The sequence below is a fragment of the Otolemur garnettii genome, unplaced genomic scaffold (genome assembly GCF_000181295.1).
Source record: "Otolemur garnettii isolate 467f Iridium unplaced genomic scaffold, OtoGar3 scaffold00002, whole genome shotgun sequence".
In the NCBI taxonomy this organism is placed as follows: Eukaryota; Metazoa; Chordata; class Mammalia; order Primates; family Galagidae; genus Otolemur; species Otolemur garnettii.
Window position 1 is genome coordinate 41,240,843 of NW_003852397.1, and position 22,987 is coordinate 41,263,829.

A 22,987-nucleotide genomic window follows, 5' to 3' on the forward strand; every position below is an offset into this window, starting at 1 on the left:
AAAACTGATTCTCCTGGTTCAGTGCCTGTAGCACAGTGGTTATGATGCCAGCCACATGCACCCAGGGTGGCAGGTTCGAACCTGGCCTGGGCCAGCTAAACAATGACAATTGCAACAACAAAAATAGCTGGGTCTTGTGGTAGGCGCCTACAGTCCCAGCTACTTGGGAGGCTGAGGCAAGAGAATTGCTTAAGCCCAAGAGTTGGAGGTGGTTGTGAGCTGTGATGCCACAGCACTGTACCGAGGTTGACATAGTGAGACTCTGTCTCAAAAAAACAAACAAACAAACCAAACCCCCCCCAAAACACACAAAAACTGATTCTGCAAATAAAATAATTAAAAAGTTCACATCATTTATGTATCAATGTGACATGTTATTCTCCCAGATCTAATGAAGAGACAGACACCCTAGGAGGAAGACATGGCCTCTACTCTGAAATTTGCAAACCAACTAAAATATAAATATCCTACGCAGTGAATCCGTCAAGTGTTAAGTAAACATGGGGTGAAATGGAATTGTTATTTCTGAAATGATGCGGGTTAAATTCTTCATTATTCTTCCCTAAGACACATGCCAGCCAATAGAATTTTTGTCATTGTTTGGTTGTCTACAGAGCTGCTGCTCATTTCAAGCCTGGATTCAAGGCTCTGTTGCAAATCCCAGGAAGGAAGAATGTGCTTAAATTTTTATTCTCAGCCCAGAGTATAGTATTGGGAACATAGAACACACTCAATTAAAAAGGTTACGGGATATAAATCAAGATGAATTAACAACCTCTAGTGAGTCAAGCAGGCATCTTTAGAAGCCTCGGCTGAGCCCAGTAATACTTTAGTAAAATTTCTTGATAGCAGACACAAAAATAATACATCCTGATGGAGAATGGAGGATCACTGAGGAAGCGGTGTTTGAACTGGAACTTACAGGATGAGTAGGATAAAAGAGGATTTGTAAAAGAATTTTCAAAAATATTGATAGGATCTTTTTCATGTTAGTACCCCTAAAATCCCAATCTAAAAAATGGTGAATTAAATTTTTTTATTTTATTTCAAATGCCACACTGTTCTAGAAAGACATACAGAAAATATCAAGATGCACGTAAAATATGCCACAATCTTAGTGTGTCGTGATTTAATATAATTGGATGGTGAAAAGAAAAGAGTGTCCATTTAAAACATGAGAAGAGAATAAAGTGGCTGTGTCGATCTGTTATTTGCAGAAAAGTCTACAGTCTGTGTACAGCCTGCTTGCTTGTCCCTGCTTCTGAGAAAGGTGTTTCCTGGGTAAGTGTCATCCTGTTATTCTAACCTTAAAAATGTCAAAGGTGACAGAGAAACAAATAACTTTTGCTCTTGAGACATTCACCCTTAGAACATTGAATGGATGTTTAATAATTAGAAAATACACTTTCTTCTGACCCCATGAGATAAGGAGCAGCTCACCCATAAAGACGTAGGCCTCCATCACTAAGGTATATGTGATTTGGAAGACTGGAGACTATTTCTGAATCACATAATTAAATTCAAAGTTTTATAGGTACAAAGATTAGGCAATACAACCATTTTTTTAGTATTTCTGCCAAAAATGCATAATCTGACTCTAATCACGAGGAAACATCAGTCAAGATAAGAATAAGGAAGATTCTACAAAGAATCGGCTTGCATGTCTTCACGAACATCTGCACCAGGAGAGACAAAGAAAAACTGTGAAACTGTTCCAGATAAAAACAAACCTCGAGGACATTATATTAAGCAAATAGGTAAGGCATAGAAAGAAAAACACCGCATCATCTCGTATACGTGTAGACTCTAAACTGTGGAACTGGTAGAAGCAGAGGGGAATGGTGATTACAGGGGGTTTGGGGAGGGTGGGTGGGATAGGGAGACGTTCGTTAAAGGACACAAAGTCTCAGTCACACAAGAGGAATAGGTTCTGGAGATGTACTGTGCAAAGTGATGACTATGGTTAATAACAATGTACTGTACACTTGAAAACTGCCAAGAGATTAGATCTTAATATTCTCATCACACACACAAAAATGATAAGGATGGGAGGTGACAGGTGTGTCCCTTAGTTTGATTTAATCATCTCACAGGGTCTACATGTACCAAGACATCACCTTGTACACAATAAGTATGTACAATTTGTTTTGTCACTTATATCAAAGCTGGGGAGGGAGGAAAATCAGACTAAAGAGACACAAAAACTAAAGGAAATGCATAATCTCAGCCTGGATCCTGAACCAGAAAACAAGATCAATGTAAAGGACAATTACTCATGGCCTGGCCTGGCCCAGACGTGAAGGCCCTGAACACCTCTCAGGGCCAAGTCTGTCTGCCTGCCCTGGTCAAAGCCTCGACTTTCTCTCCATGGGGTAGTGGAGGGGACAATTTGCAAAATTTCGACATCTGGTGGTTAGAAAATAGTATGAATGTACATCAGTGTTAAATTTCCTAATAATTGTACCATGTTTCCCTAAAAGAATTTTAGTTTTAGGAAACACACTAAAGTATTTAGTTAAAGGGACATGATATCTACAAGGTATTCTCAAATGGTTCTGAAAATAATACTGATAATATGTGTATATCCAAACACACACAGATATTTACACATAGAGGATGATAAAGAAAACGTGGCCAAATTTCAACAACTGGTGAATCTGGTTGCAGCATATATGGGAATTTTTTGCACTACTGCAACTTTTTGGTAAACCTGGAATGACTTTGACTTTATTTATTTATTTTTTCTACTTTTTTTTTTTTTTTTATTGTTTGGGATTCATTAAGGGTACCAAGAATTAGGTTACACTGATTGCATTTGCTAGGTAAATTCCTTCATATAATTATGTCCTGCCTCCAAGAGGTTGAATGACTTTAAAATAATATATAAAAAGGGATTTATGGGTCTGCCTTAGATCGTCCAAGAAAACTCAACTTTGAGTACTTGTGGTCCTTGCCACCAATTTTGTTTTTCCAGTTCAACTCTTAGAAACCAACTCAAAAGTAAGTAGATTCGCAATAAAACAATAAACTAAATCAATTATCCTTTGATTCACTCAAAAAAAGGTGGTTAAAAAATTAATATAGTTTTCTTTTTCTTTTAATTTTTTGAGACAGAGTCTCACTGTGTTGCCCTTGGAAGAGTGCCATGGCGTCATAGCTCAGAGCAACCTCAAACTCTCGGCTAAAGTGATTCTCTTGCCTCAGTCTCCCAAATAGCTGGGACTACAGGCACTCACCACAACACCGGGTATTTTGTTGTTGCAGTTGTCGTTGTTTAGCGGGCCTGGGCTGGGTTCGAACCCACATGTCTCGGTGTACGTGGCCAGCACCCTAACCACTGAGCTATGAACACTGAGCCATAATTTTTTTTCTTGTTAGTGGTAATCAGCAGGCTTATATTCTTGACATTGCAAAGCCTTAAAAAAAAAAAAAAAACAGAGAGGGGCATCACCTGTGGCTCAAGGAGTAGGGCGCTGGCCCCATATACCAGAGGTGGTGGGTTCAAACCCAGCTCCCACCAAAAACTGAAAAAAATTATAGAATGGGTCTTAATTTCATTCATTCTTTTTTTTTTTTTTTTTTTTTTTTTTAGGGAAGAAATAACATTCAAGCACAGAATGATCACTTCAAAGGAAATTTAAGCATGAGCGTATCATGTGTAAGCAGGAAAAGATAACAAGAGAGCCTTCTTTCCTACGTCTGGACATAAATATTAAGTGGGATGAACCCACTGCAGATACCTGTTTCCTTGGAAACTCATTCAGTGGAAACTGCTGCAAAAATTAACATGTATTTTTTTCCCCCTTAAAGGGCAGTAGCTCCTTTTATTTACACAGTTTTGACCTTTAGTTTCATATCTTAGACTTATTATAAGAAGTTCTTTCCAGAGCTAGGCAAACAAAGAACTGAATAAGTATATTTTCATTAGTTCAGAGGCTTGACATAAAATTGCGTGGTCTTTATAGCTGTGCCGTATGTATGGGTAGTTGGGGGTAAAATCCGCTTCTTATAGAATATTGCTACCTAGACTGATAAACTACCAACTGCACACAATATTCTAACTCAAACGCCAAGTCACTATATAACATAGATAACTGAGTTAAACAGTCATGTTTGCAAAACAGTTCTATATTTTAAGAGGAAGCAAAGTTTAATAAAGTCAAGTCCCTTGTCTAAGCCAACTCTGACAAATGTCATGGGGCTAGAATTCACCAAAGATAATAATCCTGTATCAGGTCAATGCCATGGGGGAATGGCTCTGGACCATGGAGGATTTCTGACTCTCGTCTTATTTCCAAAGCTAAGCTGGTTCTGAATTTCTCATAGCCTTGCAGTGTGGTAAAGGCTCATATCGATTCCAGTTCATTCAAGGAGGCTGAACTGGTCCAGCCCTGAAAGAGCAATCTGTAAATACAGCTTACATTGGGATCAGCCACGGAATAAAATAACTGGAGAGAGAAACCAGCCCTGTGGCCAGGCGGTCATTTCACACAGGTGGAATGGTTCCCTAATGTACTTGCAACTTGCATCTGCAGTGCCACTATCAGAGGTTACCTGTGACATGAGGTCTCTGCATCTCCAAGGGTATCCAAAGCCCCTTCCTGCCCCTGAGAGATAAGGACATAAGCCAATATTTGTCACCAGCACCTTCAGGGGAATGAGTTTACTGTGAAAAAATGAGTATATTTTCAGGAACTGAAGGGGGAAGAAGACTAGACTTTCTAGAGAACTTAAAATATGGTCTGGGTTGTATGCAGATGTCTATGTTCCTGGGGGAAGGTGTCCCAGAAACAGATGGTGGAAGGCAACGGATTTCCCAATTTATCTTGAAGCTGGGCTGTGTTTTCATGGTGATCATAGCTTAGGTTTTGGGGCCAGTGCTGATTTAATGTATTGCGCTCTGTTTTCCCCACAAGGGAAAATATAGTTATCACATTGGAAAGCTATTTTAAAAATGGGATGTTGATTTCGTGTTCTTGGTTTCTTTGTGGTCAATTACATTTTGACTACATTCTTTGCTGGAGAGAATTAGTGATTTACCAAAGTTAAATCGTTGGCTATCTGGTCCCTATGTGCTACTAATTGCTGGACAACATCCCTAAGAAGATGTAACTGAAATCTGAGGATTCTTGGGATATCTTGAGAGCCATTGTTCAATATGCCATCACACATTTGTCTAAATACGACTGGATCTTCTCTGTAGCTTAAATCTGTGTACAGGCTCAGCCCTTGGCAAACAGTGAGTAGGTGATCTTTGTTTTCAGAGCCTTGACTATGAAGTGAGTGCTGCCCTGTAGTGCAGTACACAACCTGAGGACCGAACAGTGGTACTTGGCAGTCCTGCTCCTCACATGCTCTCTCTCATCCCCTGCTACCCTCACCCGTCTGTGGCCTCCTTCCATTCCCATTCCTTCCATTGCCTTTATTAGATCCTGTCAAGGGAGAAAGAGATCTTCATCGACTTGGAGCTACTAGAGACTTGATAAGATATCCAGCCATGTTTGCATTTTGAAAGACTACAGAGAAAGGGCAACAAGAGAATTAGTTATAGGCACTTAGGCAACATTTAGGAGATGTCCTGGGGAGGGGAAAGACTTTGAATCCCAGTGGCCACCCATGATGTCTTTGTAAGGTTGACTTTTGCAACAAATCTTTTCAACTTCAGGGCAAGCTCAATCAGTTTGCCATCTACTTGTATTTAATTTTGTCTGAACACTACGCGTTGGAAGAGTGAAGGGATTTGGTCATCCATCTGTTCCCTCTGCATCCATATTCTTCCTGGCTTTAGAAACTTTAATACCATCAGTCTCAATTAGTGGTTATTCTCATGTGGGCGTCTATACCCCTTATACCCAATCTGCTTCTCATAATCTTTCAAAGCTTCATCATAAGAATAATAACTCCCATTTATTGTGCACTCACAGCTTGCCACGAGATGATCCAAGAGTTTGTTTCCTGTCACAATTCTATAGGATAGAGTCCTCATTTTACAAATGGGAAACTGAGGCTCAGTCAGACAGGCTAAGGGCTGGCAAGTGGCAGCACCAGAATATGACCCCAGTCGGTGTAAATCGATATGTGCTGGACCCTACTGCTCCATCGCAGCAGGTCGGGATGCCTGACATCTTCACCTGACAGTAGATCAGAATCTCCTCAGTAGTTACAGATTCCTTCCTTAGGGTCTGGAATTTTTTCACCATTTTGAGTCATAGGAAAGCATAACGGTAAAAAACTCTGATACTGGATTCAGATTGCTTGAGTTTAAATTCTAGTTCAGCTACCTCATTTTTGGTCTTGATTTCCTATTTAAAGTTCCAGTTTTTAAAAGAGTTTGAAAAAATACTTTGCTTGTTGCTATAGATTCTTCTTTCAATTGATTGTGCCTCTCCTATAGCTGTGTACATGATGTTTTGTTTCTCTGCGTTTATTTTTATACAGCACTTCAGTGCATTTCAAGGTCAGAGAGGGTAGCCAAAACAGGAGGAGGTGGCCCAAGGCTAAGAGATTGTTTACAGTAGAGGGTGGCCATAAAGTTCACGTGCGATTTTAAAGTAGTATCCAATTTAAAACTGCCTCTGAACTTCATGGTCACCCTATATAAGAACAATGATCATTTGTTTAGTCTCTGCTAAGTGTCGGGCACTGTGTTAGGGGCTTTACAATTATCTTCCGTCTTTAAAACAAATCTGAAAGCTGGGCATTATTCCCCCATTTACAACCAGGTGGACTGATTGCTAGAGAGGTTAAGAAATTTTCCCTAAGCTGGTGAATTATAGAGCAAGACGTCAACTTAAGCCTGGCTGACTGTTAATGATCTTAACGTTTATGGACTTATACAAGTTTTCATTATACATTCTTATAAAAAGTTTTGAATACAGTTGCATGAGCAGTTAACATTGGCATTATTTTTTGTCCATCCTTTCCTTTTCAGATGTCTACTAAAACAGGTGTGGTATGTACCTGGAAAGTTTATATACATTCGTGTACATACAACTATATAGACTTTTAAAGCTGTAAATGGGATCACACTATTCTCTCTCTCTTTTTTTTTTTTTTTGAGACAGAGTCTCACTATGTCACCTTCAGTAGAGTGCGGTGGCATCACAGCTCACAGCAACCTCAAACTCCTGGGCTTAAGCGATTCTCTTGCCTCAGTCTCCCAAGTAGCTGGGACTACAGGTGCCCACCACAACACCTGGCTATTTTTTTGTCGCAGTTGTCATTGTTGTTTAGCTGGTCTGGGCCAGATTTGAACCCGCCAGCCTTGGTGTATGTGGCTGGTGCCATAACCACTGTGCTACAGGCACCGAGCTGGGATCACACTATTCTTAAGGCATACCTGCTTGAGTACTTCTAAAGTCACTTTAAATTGTTTTCCTGATATGCCTTACACACAGCATAATTTATCCAAACACTCCCCAATGGATGGACATTTCGATTGCTTCCAATTCCTCAGTAACAAAGGAGCAAAGAACACTTTTGGACACAAATCCATATGCCCTTGTGTGAGTGTTTCCACGGAACAGCGTATTATAAGCAGGAGAGCTGGGTTATATCTGTGTTTTACAATATGACAGACACTGTTAAGTTGGTGTGAGAAACCATCCACTGCTCCAGGCTGCCACTCAGTGAAAACTAAGTTGGATGAACCAGGGCCTTGAATTTCTGATGCTTGTCTTCCTTTAACATTGCCTCGTTTCTAGTTTTTTTCCCTCCCCTCCACTCTAGCTGGTAGTTTTTTCTTTTCTTTTCTTGCCCTTCTATTTCTGTCTGCCCTAGACTATACATGGGCATGTTCCCTACCTTTGAAGTATCAAAAATATGCCAGCGCTGGTAGAGAGCCCCTGTTCTCATGGTGATACCTAGGGCTCCAGAGGGCCTGGAAGTCTGTGACTCACGGGTGCTCTCAGCTGCGACTGCAGAGCCTGATGGGTGGTGAGTAGGAGCAGAGTGGAGAGTGGAGAGGGATGGAGCAGATGGTGGTACTGGTGGAAGGGCTCAAGCTTTTTAATCCTCCACTTCTAAAATACTTATTCACCTGGAGATGTCCTTGTATTTTATTTAAAGACAAAGATAGCAATCCGCTGAAAATGTGAATGTCTAACTTGAAGGATTATAATGCACACAATGACTTGCATGTACGCCTCCAATTTTTAGAACACTTTGCTATTTTGGTAAATGAAAACTGTGTGGCATCTAAAGTTATCGTGGATTTGATTCATTTTTTCCCTTTGTGAAGAGCGTGCATTAATAGTCTTCCCCTTTGCTGACATAAGATTCATTTTAAAAATTAACTTGTCTAAATCTTTGGGGGGCTTGTTTAATAAATTAAGGCGTATCTGTAGATAAGAACAATCTATAGCCAGTAAAAATCAGGATTTAGAAGGATGTTTACTAACATGGGAAAATCCCCATGATATATTGTTAAGCCTTAAAAACTAGTCATAAATGATATGCCTGCTATGGTCTTAAGTTTATAAAAAATGCATAGGCACAGAAAAAAGACCGAAATAAAAATTAACAGTGCTAGTCTTCAGGGCGCTGAAATTTCACAGGATTTAAAAAATTATCTACAATTAAAAAAAAAGATAGCAATTTTTTTTCTATAATGAACACAGGACATTAAGAATGAGAGAAAATAACTTCTTAAAATTATTTTAACTATATTTTCTTGCTTTCTGGGTTATCTGAGACTTAGTATTTTTGATATTAAGCACAGAGATTTTCCAGGGAGTTCACTAGATTGCTGCTCGCCTTTTTCTGACGGCACCAGGTGGGTTAGTCCCTCCCTTGCTTCTACGCCCAGGTTCCAGCGTTTCAGAAAGGTCGCTGATGAGCATCAAGGGCAAACACCAGAGTATGGAGGGTCTGGGTTCAGCGAGGCTGGTTAGGTCCAGTTCCCTGGGTCCATGCGTCTGCTTAGGACGGTCTTTGTGAGACTGGTGGGACCCTGAGGTTCCTGGGGAGACGTTTAGGAGGGTGTGAGAGGGCAAAGGGGAGAAGCTTTGTAAGAACTTAGGGGCTGGTCAGCGCCTGCAACAGTGTGGAAATTTCAGAAGGGCTCAAGTCTCAGAGGATGTGTCAGGAGGTAGAGTGATTAAGCAGACCATCCATTTGGCAATGAAGGTAGTAAGCCAGGCTTTAATGAAAGAATGAAGGGATTTAACAGCTCTCCAAGTACGGGAAAGGAAAGAAAAAGGCAAATTCCCCGAGTGTCCACTAGGTGGCAGACCCGTTCCTGTTCTGAGCGCTTAAGAGTATTTTCCAGCGCTTTGGTGATGCTCAGTTATTAATAATCTCTGGGAGGGTTACTTAAAATGCGGATTTCTGGACCCCCTTCCAGAGCTTCCAATTCAGCAGTCGGGGTGGAGCCTGAGATTCTCATTTCTACCAAGCTTCAGGTTCTGCTAGTGCCACTGGCTGGTGGTCCACACTTTGAGTAGCACCAAAATGTATCATTTCAGACTCTGGGGAGGGAGGGGGCAGACCAGGGCAGGAAGAGGTCCTCATGGCTGAGCAATCAGTTCAAACTGCGACAAAAACTCTAAGGAAGTGTAACGTGGAGATAGAAGGATGGGGTGGGTGGGGAAGGCTGGGTAGGGGAAGGGCTTGGGTAATTCACTCCTGGTTAAAATAGCCTCTGACACTACAGCAGATTTGAATCGTGGACTCTGCAACAGAATGTAAAGGTTCCAGAGCTCCCATTCTAGTTAAACGTATTGCCAATTAATTTACCTAGGATGATTGTAGCAGATCGGAACAGAGGTATATACAGATTAAAATAAAAGCAACAGTCAGACCATAATGAAAAACAAAATGTTAGATACCTTCCAAAAATAAGCCCTAAAATTTAAGAGTACTATACACATAAATCAGTGATTCTCAAACTATTTGATAGAAAAAAAACTATTAAAAAAAATCTGGTTCACCCTGGGCCAATACATGGTTCTACTGCACAAGACTGCACAAGGCAGGTATGACGGCTCATGCCTGTATTCCCAGTTACTTGGGAGGCTGACAAGGGAGGAGCACGGGAGGTCAGGAATTTGAGATCAGCCTGGGCAACACAGGGAGATCCTATGTCTAAAAATTTTTAAAAATAATAAAAAAGACTTTTACATAGCTGAAGCCAGCCAACTGATCAGGTAAGTTTGGCAATACCCAACTGGTATATATCCTGTTCAGAAAGAGGAATCCATTGATCATGCATTCAGATGCCCTTGGCAATGTCAAGTTGCTATAAAAGTTTCTAAAGCTTACTCTCAATTTCTGTACTTGCATCAGTAAAAACAATAATGAACATTGTGGCAGTCCACAGTCCAGAAATCAGTCCATAAACCATGCTTAGAGGTGTGCTGGTCTAGCCTGGCCCGATGACTGATTAGAGAGATGGGCTTACTGCACAACTTCAACTGGTGAGTTTCTTCTTTGGATCCTTTCCCACAGATTTAACTGCTTGTTTCCTTAGGGCTATGTAGATTATTTGGGCCACATGCAGATTATTTTTATTTATTTAAAAAATTTTTTTTATTAAATCATAGCAGTGTACATTAATACTATCATGGGGTACAGTGTACTGTTTCTGTATACAATTTAAAATACTTTCACCCAACTGGTTAACATAGCCTTCACGTCTTTTTCTTAGTTATTATGTTAAGATATTTATATTTTACATTTAGAGAGATTCACATGTACCCTTATAGGATGAACCATAGGTGTTCACATGAAGATTATTTGAGGACTGTTTTGCCTATCTGTGGTGCTGGATATTATGAAAAGTATGCACAGAGCTTTTCTTTCTTTTGCTCCTCCCTGTTGTTGGTGCTTGTGTATTTAGCGTGTGGCTTAAGACCATTTTATTCTTCTAATGTGAAGCAAAAATGAAAAAAGGTTGGACACCCTGCTACACAGTAGGTCCTCAATAAACACTGATGGGTGAATGCACTAGTCTGTGTCCCAGCACTGAAACATCAAGCGTGCGTGGGGGCTAGCAAGACAGCCAGGAAATACACACCCAGTGTGGCTGGACGTCAAAATAGAACTCTCTTCCTAGTGACTATCCAGAGGTTGCTGACAAGCAGAGCAGATGAAGGACCACCTCTGTTGAGGAAAGACTAATCATGCTGCTGTCCTGGCCTCACTGGTACTTCACTAAATACGAACGAGTGAAATTTAGTTTATGAGATACCTGGACCATAATGATGTAGGCCTTCTGAACTCATTTTCATGCTGAACCCAGGCACTGCCTCACATCCACGTTAAGGCGGGCCCTGGTGGATACTCTGGAAACAATGGGAGAGTTTCTCATGTTTTCCTTTTAAATACTAAAACCTGGAGGAAGAATTTGAGTCATTTAAATATATTTTCTTATTAAATAATTCTCTGAGTTTCAGCAAAAGGTAGCTGAATGAATGCAAATGGATGATCAACTCTCAGCTCCCTGAAAATTCATGTTCCACCCTACACCCATCTGTCGCACTGCCTGTCATTCCTTTACCAGCACACAGTGTGGTCCAAAGAACTTGATAAAATCATGATTTAATAAGGCCTAGCTAATAATTATGGTAATGATGGCTGCTGTCCATCTATGTCAGGTGCTTTGCTAAAATACATTATTTATTTAATTGTATTAACAATCATGTAAGTTTCTCAAGGACAGAAAGCGGAAGAGCTAGGATTTGAGCTCAAACATATCAGTCTCAAAAATTTGTAGTCTTAACCACTTTTGTTTACTTAGAGTCTTGCAGCAGACAGAGACTGTTTCCTCATTTTTTTTTTTTTTTTGTAGAGACAGAGTTTTATTTTATCGCCCTTGGTAGAGTGCCGTGGCATCACACAGCTCACAGAAAACTCCAACTCCTGGGCTTAGGTGATTCCCTTGCCTCAGCCTCCAGAGTAGCTGGGACTATAGGCACCCGCCAGAACGCCCGGCTATTTTTTGTTGCAGTTTGGCCGGGGTTAGGTTTGAACCCACCACCCTTGGTATATGGGGCCAGCGCCCTACCCACTGAGCCATAGGCACCACCCCCTGTTTCCTCTTGTTTTTAGGGTATACTGACAAACTGAAAAGTATAGTGTTGGGAGTACTAGGTACGTCAGGCCAAAATTTCTCATAAATGATGGAGATATAGGTGGACTTATGAATGAATAAATGAATGAATACAGGTACCAATTGTGCATATGTCAAATTTAATTTATGAGGTTTTTAGGTCATGAGGATGCTGGAGTTTCCTATTGGAAACTTATAAAGTTTGAAGATACATCTGTTCACAAATTCTAGGACTAACTCTCAATTATATAACATTTCAAACAAATTGCGCACGTGCACACACTCTCACACACATACTCTTCATCCTGACTTCTTTGAGAAACCTTATTTTGCCCTTTTTCTGAATAGTTCTTCTAGCTAAATAATAAATACGAGGGATAGTTCAATCACAAACCTTTCCAAAGGGAACCTGTATTCAGTTTTGAGTGTATTCAAATCAAAGCTCCTGATACTCTTTCACTATTATTTTTTTGATAACCCTATTTTCAACGGAAACAATCTGCACATTCAATTTCCCAGGTAAACTGGTAGTTCCCAGGAGCTTTCAAAGTGTTTTCAGAAAAGCTGAAAGACCAGCTCTTTTGCAAGAAGGATAAATATAATCATGTATTTATGTTCAAGTTAGAACAGTCTGTGAAAGTCCTTCACGGCTCATATATGGGAATCTTTGCAGACTTCCATTGTTATATAATGGTATATGACTATGAGATTTTCAACACACAATTTAAAACTTTACCATGACTCAAAATCCTTAAAGAAAAACAAAAAAGACCTTTTTTTTTTCCCCAAATGTTAAATTGAGAAAGAATGGAAGTTACATAAACGTGGACATTTAAAGACACACAATGACTTCGTGCACATGACAGACACAAAGTGATTTAAGAAGCGACGATTTTGGGGGAGCTCTAAGACAATAAAGCGATCAGCAGAGCGACATCTGTCAGGGCGGAGGCAGCCGAGGTGAAGAGCAGTTAAATCTAATGCAATCAGGAACTTAGGCCAGTTTAACATTATTTTTTTTTTTCTTACGAGGTGACAACCTCCTAACACCATAATCTCTCCTTTTAGGATGATGACACAAGGACTTATAATGAGTAACAGACAACCACTTAAAACCTCTCCTTAGGATGAATTGTGTATTAAGGTGAAAGGTAGGCACGGACAGCCCATTAGCTCCTGGAACAACGGGGAAAAGAAAATGTACACACAAAAATGGTAAAATGGGGTAGAATGTGGGAAAAGAAATATACACACACACGTCAAAGCAAATAGTTCATACAACTACAGCAATGTCTGTTTCTACTCAGATCCCCAAACAGAACGAAAGCCAAAACTAACAACTCTTCTGCTAATTAGTGAAGTATAAAAATGCCTTTTCCCCAAGAGTCCCTAGCTCGGTATGAAACTGCAAGGAACGGCTTTCCTTGGGATCTCACTTATTTATGTATGTTTAAAAGAAGATCTGAAGATAAAGAAGCCCGGGAACAGAACGGTTGGGGAGAACACGTGGACACCATTCCCCGGGAGAAATGGAGCCTGGGGCACACAGTTTCAGCAGGAAGGTTTGTATCCCTGTTGAAACATGTGATAATAGTCTCATAAAAATCGGGTTACCTTTACATTTCTTTTCTTCTGTTTGGAAGGTCTGGGCACTTGAGACACTCTGATCGTTCACATCGTCATGGTCCAGATGGAATATGGAGCTCGTCCAAGTGGCCTGGATGAGCTGTGGGGACTGTTCATTCTTGAGCGAGCTGCGCCTCTCTGGATGGCTCTTCCTGTGCAGGCAGGCTTCAGACATTCCTAGTAGCTTCCAGTCGTGCTCTCTGTCTGGACAGTGCTTCGGTTTGTCCCAGGCTGGAAGGCCATTTTCTAGAGGGTTGAAAAACACGAGATGACGAGCTGTTGGCATTGTCAAGGTTTTGCAGAGATGCAGAGTTTTGGAAGGCAAGTTGTTTCTCAATTCTTTTAGGCTGACAGTATTCACATGCCACTTGACGGCAGTGATAAGATGCAGAATTTGTCAGCCTTGGGCGTTCAGCCATGGCAGTTGGATTGCCTGCCCGAGCCATCAACACATCCCCCTTATTTTAAGTGCCTAGAAAGACATTACTTCCTCCATGGCGAGGCTGTGCTTTTAACCAATCCCACTTCCACAGCAGTGGTGCAAGGGCAAGTTTACACCAATTTATGTTACTGCTTAGATGACCATGTGAGGTCTTGAGGGTCAGGGCTGGCCATGAACACTTTTCAGATCCTTAGGACACAAAACACCCAGGATTCAACCTTGTTTGACTTGGGTTTTATCACAGGCTGACCTGAGGGACACCCTGTTACTTAAATGGGACAGGCTCACGTGGCCACACCGAGAGCGACAACTCTGCTCTTACCATCTTCTACCCTTCAGAGCCTGAAAGAAACCCCAAAGAACTGGATCTTATATCAAACAGAAGTTAGACTTATATCAAATAGAATAAGGGACTTCGGTGTTGTCCCAAATTGGCAAGAAGGTCAGTTGAAGAGAAGCAGATAGTGCCTTAGCTGTGGGCAAATTAAGAGCCCTAATGATGGAACGATAAGTCCAAAAGCTCTTTGGTTGGCTGGTTAGTTGTTTATGTACATTGTATTGTTTTTTGTCTATTTAATTTATAGGGATTTGAGGATCTGGCCTCTAGAAAATGAAAAAAAAAATTGAATGTAATGAAAAATTTCGCAATTAACTTTTCCTAGTGTTGAATTTTATCTCTCTGAGTATCTTTAGTATACATGGGTATAGAGAGCAAAAATGAGCAAGCTAATACATGTATATGTATTTGTATGCATATTGTACCCATTAAAAAACATAATCCATCTGGTCATCCACATTTGCAGAAATTCTTAGGCTACTGTTTGTCAGAATTAGAAAAAAATATAAATAGTGCTCTTCTCTTTTAGTGATCACATACAGTGATTGAAAGACTAATTTACATGTGAATTTTCTTTCAGGCTGAAGTTACCGGAAGACCACGGACCCCCACATCTCTGGTGTCTAAGTCAGTCCTGACCTGTGCACATCGCAGGGAATTTTCAAGCCGCCTTTCAAATACTGACAATGAACTTTAACTTATTTAACACAAGGGTTGAAAATGGTTTGGGTTTTCAGAAGCACTCTCTCTAAAGCTGCCTGACGTTTTCAGTTGATGTTGGTTAGAACGATTTCTCTAAAAGTGTAAATTGCTCTCAGTCACTTTTGGAAGTTGCATTCACCCTTCTGGGTCTTTGTGTTATCACGAGAAAATCTGGATACCTGTGCACACTTTCTTTCTTTCTTTTTTTTTTTCTGGCTCCAAAACTTATACTTTTAATCATCACAACATCACCTCTGATTTACATCTCTGGATGTCTTTACAGAAGAGCTTTTAAGAAATCAAAGACACTTGGGGAGCAATCTAAGGATGGAATCCTTCCAGATTTTTATGTCTTTTTAAATTATTATTTTTTCCAAAGTCTCAAAAATAGACAACTAATATTTATAAATAAAAATAGAAGATAATTGCAAAAAACAGATCATGCCAAATCTTACAGACAATAGAAAAAGAAGAAATACTTCAAATTCATTCTGTTTCATCTGGATATACCTGATATTAGAATTAGAAAAAATATATTATTATAAAGGGAAATTACAAACATATTTCATTTATAAATGAGGATGCAATATCCTAAACAACATATCGACAAGTTGGATTAAAAATTATTGTTCAAATAATGTACTTCAGTCAACATTAAATCTAATTTATGTGAGAATTAGTCACTATTTTCTATACTCTATTTCTATGCCAGGAGAAAACCATGACCACCACCACCACTGACAAAGTAATAATCAGCACAGGATTTGTTTGGTCACAGTCAGTGGAAATGCTGGGGCTTGAAGTAGCTTAATTTGGCCTCTAGGCAATAAGTTTCTTTTAACAAATTGTACAATATGCTAGCCTTTGGGTGTAACATTTGATCTCATTCAGATGAGAGTTCTGAAAATTCACTCCATGTCTAGGGCTGTGCTGGGCTTTGTATCAGGCAAGTTAAATTCTTCCTTCTCAGAGTTTACATGGCACTATTCATTGAATGGTGAATCAGAAAGGTCTGGATCAGTTCTTCCAATTATCAACCTGGCCAGCTATTGGTGCAATTACAGGCACTTATTCTCACCCATTAAAAGGAAGCAACAGATTGAGTTCTTGGGAGGTTGAATTGCATTTCAAGTTAAACATATCTGTGGAGAACTCATTCAAATGCCTATTATCCATGAATGTTTGAGCTTTTCATGAACTAAATATAAAGCTACTGAACGCAAGGATTGATTCAAGACCCGAAGATATTCGTTTTATTTTTACAGACGTGAAATGTCTTCTCACCCCTACATGTTTCCATGATAGCTACTTTATTTTCAGGCGCTCTAAATCTTCAGCAAATTGCATCCTGTAAAGCTTCAGTAATGTTTAATTTAAGTAATGTTAAAGTTCTCACGCTATTTTGCAAAGACTTTAATATTTGATTTTTTCTACAGAAATTCTTAAAATTTGGTATTGATTCCCCCGACCCACTGGAAATTAAGAAATATAGCCAGGGTGGCACCTGTGGCTCAAAGGAGTAGGGCGCCGGCCCCATATGCCAGAGGTGGCAGGTTCAAACCCAGCCCTGGCCAAAAACTGCAAAAAAAAAAAAAAAAAAATAGAAATACAGCCAAACCAGGTTAGTTTCCTAGTGAAAACCTGCTTGGATGAGAGATGCTGAAAGGGACTCCACCCCAAGGGAACATTCCCTCTTAACACACAGCCTAATAAGAGCTTTGCATAGTATGTCCCTTGGGTTAGAAAGAAGGGGGTTTCTTCTAAGCCTGGGAGGCTGTATTTGGGGTGAGGAAAGGGATAGTATTGCCTTCTACTTTCCACAGAAAAGCAGCTGACATGGTCTGGGAAAAGGCCTCCATTCATGGGAGGCATTTACAAGCTCATAATTACTGTCTATAATTACATTCACAATAATGATATTCAGTTGCTTAATTGGCAGGTTTATTGGTTGGAGCACTGCTGGGAAAGACTGAGAAGTCCTGGTTGGGTCATGGGAACACTCAACAGGGATCTATTTAAGGAGGATTCTTGATTCTTATCATCTCAGGAACAGGGGGCACATGTAATTCCTGGTCCATTCCCAAAGAGAAATATGATGACTACTACACCAGGCTCCTTACATTCTATCTGCTGGATAAACTATTGTAGGTGGAAACACAAGTGACCCCCACATACATATGGTTGGCAATAATGGTTTTCAGTGACTTCTTGCTATTATTATCCCTTATGTCCAATGTCCACATCTTTTGGTGTCCTCAAAATTTACTCCAGGACATTTTTTTTTTTAGAGGCATTAATATCCCCAAAGATTAAGTCAGGGATTCGCACTTTGGCTGGCGTATGAAACATGTATTAAACCATACCAAAGACCAGACTTTCTGAAGGTGGAGAGGCCTGCACATGTGTATATCTACCAACCTCTCCAGCTCATTCTGATATAAAACAGAATTTGAGATCTACAGGGTTAACACAAGTTTTATATAAAGAAAATAAATTGGGGGTGCCCAGGGAAGCATGGATATCTCAGCCCAGCTGGGTGCTGCTGGGTGGCAGTGGGGCGCTACAGTTCGATTCCCTGGGCTGTAGTGTTGGAAAGCCCCCGCAGGCTCAATGTGGCTGAGCTTCTGCAGCTCTGGACATGTGTCCCCCCACATGATCCTCCTAGGCAGATGTGGGTAGCTGTCATCTCCTACCCTCAGTTTTGTCCTGGGTGTGGGAATTGCAAAATGCAAGAATATTGCAACTGTCAAAAAAAAATACAAATAAAAAAATAAAAAAAATTATTGGGCCAGGTGAGGTGACTCACTCCTGTAATCCTACATCTTTGGGAGGCCTATGTGGGTGGATCCCTTGAGCTCAGAAGTTCAAGACCAGCCTGAGCAAGAGTAAGACCCCACCTCTATAAGACAGCTAGGCATTGTGGTAGGGACCTGTAGTTCCCCCTACTTGGGAGGCTGAGGCAAGAAGATCACTTGAACTCAAGAGTTTGAGGTTGCTGTGAGCTATGAAGCCATGGCACTCTATCAAGGGCAACAAAATGAGACTGTCTCAAAAAACAAACAAACAAAAAAAACCAAGGCTCGGTGCCTGTAGCTTAGCACCTAGGATGTCAGCCACATACACCAGAGCTGGCGGGTTTGAATCTAGCCTGGGCCTGCCAAACAACAATGACAACTATAACCAAAAAATAAATGGGTGTTGTGGCAGTCGCCTGTAGTCCCAGCTACTTGGGAGGCTGAAGGAAGAGAATTGCGTAAGCCCAAGAGTTTGAGGTTGCTGTGAGCTGTGATGCCACAGCACTCTACTGAGGGTGACACAGTGAGACTCTATCTCAAAAAACAAAAAACAAAACAAAACAAAACAAAACGTTTTACATAGCCTTGGAGTAAATTTTTATTATTGTTCAAAAATCCATCCATTTTTGAATAGTGAAGCATTAAGTCAGATGTTAATTGGATGCCATCTTATAGATCGCAGGTATGGATGGAAATGAAGGTTTACTCAAAAAGCCTGCTGTTCTGAGCATTAACTGGAACATAATACACAAAGGAGTGGAAATATATATATGACAATAAATACATATACATAAAATATATATTTAAAAAGGTGTATCCTAGAAATGATCGCATCTTGTTATTTACATAGAACATGAACCCTTTGCTCTTTCATGTGTCCCAGCTTTTAATACTTTCCATTCACAATTAAGCAATTTAATTTGTCAGTTAGGATGAATAAATAAGTAGAATTGAAGAAAATAACCAGATAGCGACATGCGAACTGCATTGGCCTGTGTGTCTCAAGGAAGTTTAGACACAAGTGATTGAACTTGCACTTGAGGACCATCATTCGAATGGCTTTGACTGGCACAACGCTGATTGAAAGGGTTCTTTTGCAAAAGAGAAACAAACATAAATCTCATTAATATAAGTACCTATGTGGTATCTCTGGAAATTTCATTAAAGATGATAGAAAATAAATCTGTCCATCAAAAACAGAGAATTATATTAAAATATTCAAGTATTTGAGGACACAAGAGCGAGCTGATAACTTAGAAAAAAGCCAAGGCACAGGAAATAGGATTATGACAAGGTGGTCAGACAGGGTCAGGCTGGGATTTCACGGCACTCATTGTGAGGGTTTAGCTTGTATTAAAAGGCCACCTATATTTGGTACTGAGACTTCAAGCCATATTCTGCATTAAAGGCATGTGTATACATAATGTGCAAGGATTTAGAATTATCACTGTATAGCATCAGACTATGAGGTATGATGCCTCTAATTTCAATTTTTTACTTATGTACATATCAACTTATTTTTTACCGTCATATAGGACAGAAGGAGACTAATATTTGTTTTTTTAATTTATTTTTTATATTTATTTATTTATTCATTTATTTTTGAGATACAGTCTCACTTTGTCGCTGCTGGTAGAGTGCTGTGGCGTCACAGCAACCTCAAACTCTTGGGCTCAAGCAATTCACTTGCCTCAGCCTCCTGAGTAGCTGGGATTATAAGATGCTCGCTACAACGCCCAGCTATTTTTAGAGGCAGGTCTTGCTTTTGCTCAGGCTGGTCTCACACCTGTGACCTCGGGCAATCCACCTGCCTCGGCCTCTCAGAGTGCTGGGATTACAGGTGTGAGCCACCATGCCTGGCCCAGGAGACTACTTTCTGGTTGAGCATTATAGTGGGCCAGGTAGTGAGCGTGACACTTTTCTCCATCTCTGGGACATCCAGGCAAGTACAAGTTAATATACTGCTTGATTGACAAGGAACCTAAAATTCAAACAAGCACTTCATCTGCTCTTTTTTACCTTTTGTCCTGCTGACAGATGTGTTCTCATGATTGGCCTTGGTGTGATGAAGAGCAATTGACCTATTGCCTGATCATCGCTGTGAAAGTTCTTTAGAGATTACATATACTAATTGCCTCATTCAATTCTCCCTTTACTCTTTTATGCTCCTACCAGGTCTCCCTGCTTTGCTCTCAACCATGGACAATCCATTGTCCACAGAACAGACACTTTTAAAGGTATAAAGTAGAGAATATTTTTCTGGTGATTAAAATCTCCTGATGACTTCTCATCCATATTGGAATAAATTCCTAAGAACTCAGGGAGCCTATCCCTGCCTCTCCCCTGAGCTCCTTTCCCAGGGCTCTGCTTTGCTCCCCATCCTCCAGCCACCGTGTCTTCTTCTGATATGGGAAGCTCATTCCCACTGTGGCATCTCATGGAAGCTACTTCCTATGCCTGGAGGGCCCCCTTCCAGATCCCTATACAACCAGCTCCCTGTCACTGAGGATTGAGAGGGACCTTTCCCGACCAGGTCTCCCCTCTGCTCCCACTATTTTCTATATATCATCTTGCTTTAGTTTTTCATGACATTCATAATCATTGACTAGAAACTTCTTATTTGTCCTCCCAAGAAATATAAACACTATGGGGATAGGGACAAGTCCTGTTATGGTCATTGTTGTGTCTCTAGTAATTGGAAAAGAACCCTAGAAATAGGCATGAGTGTAGAATTACCATCTCTGCTTTCTATGTGTGAAAACTGAATTTAGAAAGTGACATGGATGTGCATCATAGGCCTGGATACAAACCCACCTCCTTTGACTTTTAAAACCCTGATGGTCTATCATTAAATATGCCTCTAGTTATCAAAGGTGATAAGCTCTGATCTAGTCTGGAAGCTATGTGAAGAAAAGGTTCATCCCTTCTATTTCTTGGTAGACTCATAAAAGGTGGTTATTAGAGAGGCAAGAAAAAAGAGTTGCTTCTGGAAGCTTTTAGGGATGTGGATTTTCTGTAAAACGGGGACATACTGTTTTGATGATTAAATAGGTTAAAGGTCTTGGATAGTGTATGGCCTGTTGTGAGACCTTGCTCAGTGTTAGCTCTTCATTTATGCATCCACATAACTTCTCTTTCTCTTGCCCCTGCATCCTCCCCTCTCAACATGATTTTTAAAGGTATTCCAAAAGAAAAGAGTCTGATAAATGACTTCCCACCACTATGTTCGTGGCTAAGAACCTGGGATGAGTTGCCTCCCTGTGAAAGTTGTGTTTTAAAGAGGATGCCTGGAAAGTTCTGGCACAGATCAAGGAATGAATCTCTAAAACTGGATTCCCAGCTGCTGTGGAAGGCAGGTGGGAAACATGTTTTGGTAAAGTTCAAGGCTGGCCTGACCATGATCATACCTGGATTGATTGGCTTGGTGGCTCAAGTAACATAATAATGAAGGCACAGTTTCGATCCTATTCAACTTTTAAGGCCTCCTTGCTCATTGCTTAAGCTTTCTTGAAGCAATCCATCTATCCTCCAAAGTTCCATAACTCTTTTCATGTGCCAACTTGTACCATGTGATATAACCATTCATGTACATGTATATAATTTGGGTTTTTGTTGTTAGTTAACAAAATGCCAAGCAAAATATCCTAATTAAAATCTGTCATCCCTAATGATCCAGCAACTTTACAAAGAGAAAACTACTTCCTAGTCATGGACTCCAGGTCTATTTTCTTATCCAAAATCCACTGGTCTGTGAGAAAGAGTACTCACTAACAAAAGTAATGCAACTTAGACTTTCTACGACCAATAATATTCTCTGAGAATAGCTGGTGAAAATAAAAATTATTTTGCTTTTGAGACATAGGACAATCAGATAGTGGGTATTCTGGCTTTGCCATATATAGGCTGTGATTTGGGGCAAATTTCTTTACCTTTTGAATCTCTCTTCTCAATATCCATAATATTTGACTATGTCTCTTCTGAAGCAGGGACTTACCATGTCCTCCTCATATCATCTCAATAGTATCCATATCATTTTTGTCCCTCCAAAATAGAGAAAAGTCAAAGGGTTGGCTATTTAATTTGCTATCACTACTTTTTAGAATTGTGATGGAAGAGCTACAGGACCTTGCTGAGTCCCATTAGTAAACTGAGGGTACAGTGGGGTAAAAATACCTCACAGTATTGGTATGAGGATCATGCAAAGCAATACTACCACTAATTACAGAGATCAAACCAATAATTCTCAACTGATAAGAACCTGTAGGATCCACTCTCATGCTCCCTTTGTCCCTTAACCTACACAAACATTCTGAACTCTCCCCTCCCAGTTTCAGTCCTACCCACACAGCTTCCCCTTACTGGGCCATCCAGTGGTAAGTTTCTCTTCCTCTAAAAAGCATTTGTTATTTATCGTAAGAGCAGGCGATCGCGTATCACTTCTGAGTTCTTGTTAGTGTACCTTAGTATTCCCAGTAAGAAGACTTAGATAGTTCTTGAGACTGACCAGATATTGGTTTGCTATTTTCCACAATGTAAGCCTACAACATGGACCAGAATATTCTAGTCATTATAAGACACCAGGGGGAATGGGGCAGAGGTCTTTCTAGGCCACTGGCTTCTAATGGGATTTAGGGGAGGGAGGATGAGAAAGGGAGGAAACTATTATTGTGCAGAAGGCACTTGACATGCATACTCCTCCTCCTTCTATTAATGTTAAAGACAGCTCAAGTTTATTGAGCACTGTGTTACTGTGTGCCAGGATGCATAGAATGAGCTCTATAAAGAAAAATTCCTATCAGTTGAGCACCTACTAAGTGCCAGATAGCTCCGAGGCACTTTTCATACATTATTTTATCTAAGTGGGACAACCATACCAAGACATAGGTATGATTTCCATCATTTTAACCAATGAGAAGATAGTGTGCGAGACTTAACTGATTCCCGTCTTTCTCTTAAAAACGTGTTGTAATGTACTGTAATTATTTATTCACCTGTTTAGATTTGTGAGCCGCTAAATAGCTGGGGCCATGGCTTGT

General features: G+C 40.3%; 1 protein-coding gene across 5 annotated transcripts in view; it reads right to left on the reverse strand.

Annotated features, from left to right (window-relative positions):
- The window catches only part of THRB (thyroid hormone receptor beta), a 359,939-nt gene that overhangs the window by 58,158 nt on the left and 278,794 nt on the right, over positions 1-22,987 (reverse strand). For 4 of the 5 annotated variants that reach the window (XM_023513776.1, XM_023513780.1, XM_003781747.3 and 1 more), the window contains exon 4: positions 13,664-13,921. The exons of the other annotated variant lie outside the window; for it this stretch is intronic. In XM_023513776.1, the coding sequence (XP_023369544.1) occupies positions 13,664-13,921 (258 nt within the window). The remainder of the gene's footprint in view (positions 1-13,663; positions 13,922-22,987) is intronic. 5 annotated transcript variants of the gene reach the window in all.